This window comes from Pogonomyrmex barbatus, unplaced genomic scaffold, assembly GCF_055798465.1.
Source record: "Pogonomyrmex barbatus isolate J1 unplaced genomic scaffold, ASM5579846v1 scaffold3, whole genome shotgun sequence".
Lineage (NCBI taxonomy): Eukaryota > Metazoa > Arthropoda > Insecta > Hymenoptera > Formicidae > Pogonomyrmex > Pogonomyrmex barbatus.
The window spans coordinates 6,241,742-6,250,173 of NW_028297127.1; the positions used below are offsets into that span (position 1 = coordinate 6,241,742).

Below are 8,432 nucleotides of genomic sequence, written 5' to 3' on the forward strand. Positions count from 1 at the left end.
TAATTTGCTCTTTTTTAGTGTGCTTATCATAGTTGCATGTAAAATTAAGAAGTTGCACGGAAATCTTGTATTAAGAGATACAATTTAAAAAACCGAAGATATACATATTTATTAATTGCGCCATTGATCATTCCTTATTTAAATCGGTATCTAATTTTTTTATGATCGCGAAAGCTGACGTCCTTGTTATATAACAGCGTAAACACGTTTTATTTCGATGGAGTCATATTTTATGGTGACATAGTTTCACCTTAAGACAATTCAGTGCGAAAGACTCGTTTAAAAGTGCTCAGAAGTGCCAAGAATTCACTAAGCAAATATATAATACAATATATATATATATATAGTGTTATGTATTTGCCTTTGTACATATATACATATATGTATATATTTATAAATTTAAATTTATATATTATGTGTGTGTGTGTGTGTGTGTGTGTGTGTGTGTGTGTGTGTGTGTTTAAATTTAATAAATTTTACCGTTGTTCTTTTCAAATTTCAACAATTTTTTGTTGGCGATGTATAGCCAACAAATACGTTCCTGACCATGCAGCTCGGGAATATTCCGAATTGAAATAAAACGTCGCGGCTTCGTTCCGTCCAGTCACCATCCGCGCTGCCGTATGTGAGCGCTCGATGTGGGGTTAGGTTTGACAACGTAATTTTCACGAAATTTTCACGAAACAAACGCATTTCGTTATAGAATATCAAACATTGCTGCGAAAATCAAAAGTACACAGGCGAAACAGATAAATTATTCTAGGAAGAATTAATATAAAAATTAATATAAAATAATATTGGAATAGCCAGCATTAAGTGTTTAGCGTTTAACCTCCGATGCCGACAGACCTGCATAAATTTTGTTGAACACTTGTACATTTAGTATATTGGTGATTATGGCATTTGTATTGAAAGGAATCAGCGGTGTATTCCTGCGTTCGAATGGCGGGCCCCTCAGCTCCATCAAAATAGCTCGGGTACGTAAACAACGTGTGATTATTATTGCGTTATCATCAAATATATATAATCTATGTTGGAAGAAATTATCTTGGCATGTGTGTGATAAGATTCAAGGGAGGGGTTAAAGGCACTCTAAATCTTCTTTTCAATCAAAAAAGAAATAATAAATAAAATTATCTTAATTCTCTCTTATTTTTTTTTATCTTAATGTACTTACATCATTTTTAGGATATAAATATTTGTTTTAGGAAATTTTAATTTTTGTAATATATTATTTTGATATACTTTATAGATCTTGGATTTTTGAACATATTTTTTATATTATATTTTTTTGGTAACTAAATAATGTACTTTAATTTAAAGATAATATATGTTAAAATATATTATCTTTAAATTAAAATATTAAAATATTTCCAAGGCTGATCTAATTTAAACTTAATTTAATAGGTATGCACTGTTAATTTCTCCATCAAAGCAAATATCCCAGAAGTGAAAGAAGAAGATGAGAAGTTAAAAACTCCAATAGGAGATGGTAAAGTATTCAAAAGCATAGAGGAAGCTGTATCTGATGTACACAATGGTGCCAAACTTTTGGTCGGTGGATTCGGTCTCTGTGGTATCCCGGAGAATTTAATAGCAGCTGTATTAAAAAAGGGTTCTAAAGATTTGATAGTAGTTTCTAATAATGCTGGAGTGGAGGACTTTGGACTGGGTATATTGTTGAAGGAGCATAGAATTAAAAGAATGATCGCATCATATGTAGGTGAAAATCCTGAGTTCGAGAGGCAGTATCTCAGTGGCCAATTAGAGGTCGAGCTAACACCACAGGTAACAATTTAATAATGAAAATAATGCGCAAATAGATAAATCTCATAAATTTTCGCAAGTTAATCGATGGCTCATTTAGGGTACTTTAGCAGAACGTGTGAGAGCAGGTGGTGCCGGTATTCCAGCTTTCTACACCCCCACGGCTTTCGGCACCATTGTGCAAGAGGGCAATGTCATTGTGAAATACGACAAGAATGGCAACGCCGAGATATCGGGTGAGCCGAGAGATGTGAATCAATTTGATGGGCGAAACTACGTTTTGGAGACAGCCATCACTGGTGACTTTGCACTCGTGAAGGCGTGGAAGGCCGATACCGCCGGCAATCTGATCTTCCGAAAGTCAGCGAGGAATTTCAATCCTGTGATGTGCAAAGCGGCCAAGGTGGCGATCGTCGAAGTGGAGGAAATTGTAGAACTCGGCGAGTTGAATCCCGATCACATTCATTTGCCTGGCATTTTCGTGGACAGGATTGTGAAGGGTCCATCTTACGAAAAACGAATCGAGGTTGGTTGTCTTTACTTTCAATATTTATCACATCAATATTCATTGCATTCGTCGTTATGCATATTCAATTATGCAAATGCCTCATGAGTATTATTTCTTTCTCATTTTGTAGAAACGTTCGACGAAGCAAACTATGAAGCCTAAAAAAGTGACACCGGCTACGAAAGCGAGGGAAATGATTATCAGGCGTGCCGCTCTCGAATTTAAGGATGGAATGTATGGTAGGTAAAAAAAGGACAAGGAACGAATCTAGATTAGAAATAGATTAGATATAGCAATTTAAAAAAAATAAGTGCTTTTATCAATACTTAATAAATAATCAAAACTTTTGCAGCGAACTTGGGAATTGGTATGCCCATGTTAGCTAGTAATTACATTCCGAAAGGTGTGAAAGTGACGTTGCAATCAGAGAACGGTATCCTTGGACTGGGTCCTGTTCCAGATGAAGCTGATGTCGATGCCGATCTTATTAACGCTGGAAAAGAAACCGTAACAGTTTTGCCCGGCGCTGCTTTCTTTAGTAGTGATGAGAGTTTCGGCATGATTAGAGGGTATATGATTATTTACAAATTATCTTAAAGTCAATACTTTTTCGTCTATCATAAATATTAGAATACACATTGTCAAATATTTTAAAATTGATACATTAATTTTTATTTTCTTACATGGATGATTATTGATTATGATTGATTGTATTTGATAATATAAATAATATCTTTGAATGTCCAAGAGAAAATGGATTTAATAATTATATATTTATCAGAGGTCATATTGATCTGACTATTCTTGGAGGTATGCAAGTGTCAGAAAATGGTGATTTGGCTAACTGGATGATACCCGGTACGATGGTAAAAGGTATGGGAGGTGCCATGGATCTTGTTTCTGCAGCGACCACAAAAGTAGTAGTGACCATGGAACATACAGCCCGAGACGGAAGCCCAAAAATTGTAAAGAATTGTACTTTGCCTGTTACAGGTAAAGATTCACAAAACTTTAATTACAATATTTTTCAATATTTTTCTTGATTTTGCTTATTATATTTTGATATATTTCGTTATTTAATACTGGTTGAAGACATGATTTAATAATTTTGTAATATTTCTAGATATTATTTCTAATTACTATATGTAATAATTTCTTTTTCATAATGCTTTTTTATAGGACAACAATGTGTAGATTTAATTATCACAGATCTCGGAGTATTTGAAGTGATGAAAGGAGAAGGACTGAAGCTTATTGAGATTGCACATAATGTCGATATTAGCGACATCATCAGTTCGACAGGTTGTGAATTTAGTGTGGCTGATGATCTTAAGGAGATGGGTCAAGTCGAAGTCGATTGAATTGTAAATTGTAATGTATTTTACAAATTTTAAACGCGTGATAATTCAATATCATGCCTGAAAGTAAGTTTTTAATATCTTTTACAAACTATATATACATAATTCCTAATACAGAAAATTCTGTGCAATTTAATTTAAAACGAAAAACTAGAGTCGCTTGTTAAGTCTCTGTTGATGTGTTTGTTTTCTATAGATTTATCTATACTTCTCGTGTAATATATTGTAACATTTAAATGATTAGATAAATGAATTTGATTAAGCATCTATGTTAATTGCATAATATACACAACAGTTAATACATTTTTTAATATATATAGATTTCTATTTTTTGTAAAATATCAAAACGATTTATGTATTGCGTTTACGGTCAAGTAAAATTACGTTACATACACTGATTAGCATCATATAAATAAGATAATTTTGTAACATATCTTATAAAATACAAATTTTTAATATTTTTGATATGTGTTTTTTTTTCTTTGATCATTATTCTAATTCTATGTTATTTACAATTTTATATACATTTAGAATTTAAATCAAGTGATAAGTATAATGCGATACGTATACTATTTAACGCTAAATTCGAGTATCCGAATTTTAGTGCGATGTGAGACATTAAATAAGACGATCACATCAAATGCAAACAAGCATTCACAATCCATTATTCTCTGAATTTTGCCTTTACTTTGGCGGGTAGCGGTAATAGATATAAGACACTGTTTAATATGATGAGACCGACGGCAAATGCTAGAGAGATCAGCAGATTCAAGTCTACATTCAACACTTCAGAGATATTCTCGCCTTCTCTAGTGAAGCGTTCTATCAGATACGTCTTGCCATCGGGATACCTGCAAAGCTCAGGTATGCCTGGACAAGTGAAACTCTCATTGTAGGGCAGATTAGATAGCAAAGGAGTATCGATGACCAGTTGATTTAGCGCTAGAGATGCGTATCTGGTCGGCAGCGCGGTCGACACCATTGCCAGCCAATAAGGTAGATTCTTCAGGCTACGAATCGCTCCCGAAGCGATCACCAGGGACAACAGAGTCATGTACAGTACTGTGATGGCACCGGTTATAGGTTTACCAATCACCATCAGCACAGCTACTGTTACTTGCTCAGCCGCAACATAACTGGACCACAGGATACCGGAAGCGTACGCCCATGAGGTGAGATCCAGCTCCAAAATGGGAATCAGGATTCCGATTGTTATCAGTGTCGACATGAAGCTCAGCGGGAGACTCAGCATAGTATACGCAGTTAGAAACATTGCGCCACCATAGAGACCCTCTCGCTTCTCTTGATAATACCTTGCGCGGAAACCTGGAACTATATACAAGGTCTTATATAATAAAATGCTGGACATAAATCGGAAAGAAATGTACTTTAATATATTTTGAATAGCGATACAAATAAGGCAGAATTTAGAAAGTTTTAAATATTTTTTGAATATCCTTGGATGGATTAGAAATTCATGATACTAGAAAAGGATCTCTTGTTTATTCTTAATCTTAGGCTTACACAAGAGTGATGTTGCAGCTATTCCAGCTACGTAAAACAAAGTTAAGACGTTGAAAATCAGGCCACCGGTTTGTAAAAAAATTCTCGATTGTACGGGACTTGAGTGTGAGTATAGTATGCTCATTAAAGCAACCACGAATGGCAGTAACAGCAGGCGAGCGGCAAAATGTCCTAGGCCAATCTTGTTAAACGAGAACGTAGTCGCCATACTTCGTCTAAGTACAACAACACAATTGCAATTTGATTAATAAAATATTTTAAATCTGCCGATCTTAATTTCATTGTAAATTCTACAAAAGTAGCTTTATTTTAAGAGATATATGTAATGCAAAAGAATGTTAAAAAGTTTACAACGATTACAATAATTAAGTCAGCAAAATTTTTTCTAAGAAAAAATTAACTTTGCATTTGTTACTTTATTTCATTCAACTAACGTCAAACTGCAATCGTGATTCGAAAGACTCACAAATACAGTGCCAAAAGAGTCGAGAAACATCCAGGCTTGATTCCGCGTCCTAGACCTTTGTGCATAATGCCGAGAGCAGTATCTTTCATATTATGCGGCACTTGCGGGCCTTCCTTCATATAAAGCACTCCGTCCACCTTAAATTTCTCGACTAAGACCGATATCTGTTGATTGGACTCCAAGAAGCGATCTCTGGATCGACGATCAACGGTCGACAAGCACACTGAAAAAAACAGCGAACTCTAATATACTGATTCGCTAATCACGTCTTTTTTGTATTTAAAAATGTCTTTGTCTTCATTTAAGCGAGTTAATTTTTTTTAAAGTGATTTTAAGGTCTTGCGCGGAAGATGGCAAAGGCTGCTAAAGTAATAATAATTTTTTTAAACGGGTAGACGTCCATGTGATAATATTTATTCTATGCAATACTTACGGTAATACATTAAAGGGTTCTCCAGTTCCGGACAGGGAAAGCCGATGTAGGTGAAGTAATCCAGCATGCTTCTGGTTGGTCCCGAATAAACCACCGCGCCCAAACACAGCAACGTCACACGACTGACGAAGGGCAGAACGTCGGATCTAGGTGTTTCCATGGTGAGGACGACGATGGAGCCACGTCTGGTGGCGTAGGACCACAGCATCGAGACGATGAGATACGTGTTGAGGGGGTCGGTGTCCCAGGTCGGCTCGTCCAGCAGCAGCAGAGTTGGATCCTTGGCGAGCTGCACCCCAAGCATCAGTCGCCGATATTCCGGCCTGGTGAGATCGTTCACCGATCGATTGGCGACTTGCGAGAGCGCCAGATCGGCGAGGGTCTGTCGCACTCGGGCCTCGCGATTGTTCAGATTGGCGAGCCATGTAGCGTACACCAGAGTCTGGCGGACCGTCAGACTCGGGAGCAGGTGACACCTGTGAGCCACGTAGCCGCCGTGACGACGGAACAGTTCCGGTGTTAAGAGGTTACCATTCAGGGTGACTCGCCCCCTCGTCTCGCCCTCCGCTCTACCGGCTGAAAGAAAATTCAAGCTGAAGTTACTTTAATTAAAATGCTGTTTCTGAAATATTATTGTCCATTCTCCCTGTATTTTTTATTTCCTTCTTTGATAAGATTTAATTTTTTGTCGTTATAAAAAATATAATAAGGGGATATTTTTATAAAATATTTAAATAAAAAAGTTTTATAAAAATGTGTGCAGAAATATGTTTAATTAAATTCTAAAAGATTGATTACGATTTGTGCTCCCTACAATTTTTCTGCAATTCTGCGAAACGCTACAATGCAACGATAAGAAAAACGGCTGGAATTATTCACCGATAACATCGAGGAGCGCTCGTTTGCCGGAGCCCTTTGATCCTAGAATAGCCAAGACCTCTCCACCGTGAACGCGGGCTGATACATCTCTTAGCACTGCGGTAGGCTCGGATTTGTTGAGGCAGGTCCCTTCAATCACCACGGAGGTGGAGTGAAACACGTTGGATATGTCGAGAACGCAATCGGACGGAATCATCTTGAGGCTCGGTATTACGTTTCGATACCCACAATTACATTCCCCAATTAAGCCTTTGAGAAACTCTATAGAGATGAAGATTCTAAAGTTACTTCTTTTAAAATACACTATTATTATTATTTATTACAGTTTATTTTGCATTTTATATAACTTTGTGTATTATTTAATGTCAAAAGCTACGGATAAAAATTATTATATTCCGAATTGGTTATAAAAAAAATTACCCGCCTAGAAATTTTTCAAAATCTCGGAAAATCGGATTGGGATTAAATGTTAGAAATGGGTGATTAAATGTTAGAAATTTTTTAAGATCTTGAAAAATAATTAAATTAGGTTCGGATTAAATATCAGAAATACAAGTAATATTAGAGGTGGGAAATATACGAACTTTTTTCACAGGCTCTTAACGATGATAGATAATGTCCGAGAGAACATGTGGAAGACACCAAGGCACCAGAACTGTCATTAGAGTCTCCCGTTCGTCGCGCACTTGACCGTGTCCGGACTTGGAGGACACCGCGCGAGGAGAGCGCGTGGACCTTAACAAAGAGACTCTCCGCACTCTCGCCTCGATCCTCGACGAGGAAAGCACACCTTTGCAAAATGGTAATCCGGACGGTGGTCGACGATGCACCAACGCTGAGAGCCCGTTACCACGGCGCGGATCGCAACGCGCACTGACCAGCGCATAAAAGTGACTCGCTCGAGCGAGGCTGGGACGAGGCGAGAAACGTATAGCCGCGGGTAACGATATCTGGCTGGCTGGCTAGCTGACTGGCTGGGAGTTGGCTCTCCTCGAGGTGAATGTCTTCTCCGACGCGGGCCCGCGATCGGGAGGGGGACCGACCCCGAGCGAGACCATCGGCGTAAGCAGCGTGGCGCACGCGTTTTCAACTCGCCGTGCGAGCGCTCGACGCTGCCTTGATCGCAAAGTACCGTAAAAATACGTCGCATTTTTGTGTGTGGACACTTCCATCGATCATCCACCTGTGACCAGCCTGTAATAATCAACCCTCCCCTTCAACATTTTTGCCATGTTCCATCGAGACTCTTTTCTTTACATTAAGAGAAGAAATATAAATCAGTAGCGTCTTGCGAAGAGTACACGAGATATGAATTACAAATTGCAACGTACTCGAAAAGTGTGTATTGTATATTAAATAAAAGTAGATTATGCAGATATTCGATAATCTATAAATATATGTATATTAATTATAGTTTTCAATCAGTCACACGGTTTGATTTAAAATAAAAATAAGACACGAAAGATTTATTTTGTATTATTAATTATATCAGGGATA

General features: G+C 37.4%; 2 protein-coding genes across 2 annotated transcripts; one reads left to right on the forward strand and one right to left on the reverse strand.

Annotated features, from left to right (window-relative positions):
* Positions 1-569: 569 nt before the first annotated feature.
* On the forward strand, positions 570-4,098 carry SCOT (Succinyl-CoA:3-ketoacid CoA transferase). The gene is made up of 7 exons (XM_089078879.1): positions 570-977; positions 1,408-1,788; positions 1,868-2,293; positions 2,406-2,514; positions 2,628-2,844; positions 3,057-3,268; positions 3,455-4,098. The coding sequence occupies exons 1-7, from the start codon at positions 897-899 to the stop codon at positions 3,634-3,636; spliced, it is 1,608 nt and encodes a 535-aa protein (XP_088935005.1). The 5' UTR covers positions 570-896; the 3' UTR covers positions 3,637-4,098.
* Positions 3,633-8,230, reverse strand: LOC105429218 (ATP-binding cassette sub-family G member 5). The gene is made up of 6 exons (XM_011642046.3): positions 7,520-8,230; positions 6,936-7,196; positions 6,057-6,632; positions 5,624-5,846; positions 5,158-5,372; positions 3,633-4,965 (listed from the first exon to the last, which is right to left on the reverse strand). Exons 2-6 carry the CDS (start codon positions 7,129-7,131, stop codon positions 4,298-4,300), a joined length of 1,878 nt encoding a protein of 625 aa, XP_011640348.2. The 5' UTR covers positions 7,132-7,196; positions 7,520-8,230; the 3' UTR covers positions 3,633-4,297.
* Between the last annotated feature and the right edge of the window lie 202 nt (positions 8,231-8,432).

Coding starts and splice junctions, on each gene's coding strand:
- SCOT (XM_089078879.1), top strand. CDS start 897: ATGGCATTTGTATTGAAAGGAATCAGCGGTGTATTCCTGCGTTCGAAT. Junction 978..1,407: donor GCTCCATCAAAATAGCTCGG/GTACGTAAACAA, acceptor TTAATTTAATAG/GTATGCACTGTTAATTTCTC. Junction 1,789..1,867: donor AGGTCGAGCTAACACCACAG/GTAACAATTTAA, acceptor TGGCTCATTTAG/GGTACTTTAGCAGAACGTGT.
- LOC105429218 (XM_011642046.3), bottom strand. CDS start 7,131: ATGATTCCGTCCGATTGCGTTCTCGACATATCCAACGTGTTTCACTCC. Junction 5,847..6,056: donor GAACCCTTTAATGTATTACC/GTAAGTATTGCA, acceptor TGTTTTTTTCAG/TGTGCTTGTCGACCGTTGAT. Junction 4,966..5,157: donor AGCTGCAACATCACTCTTGT/GTAAGCCTAAGA, acceptor CCTTGTATATAG/TTCCAGGTTTCCGCGCAAGG.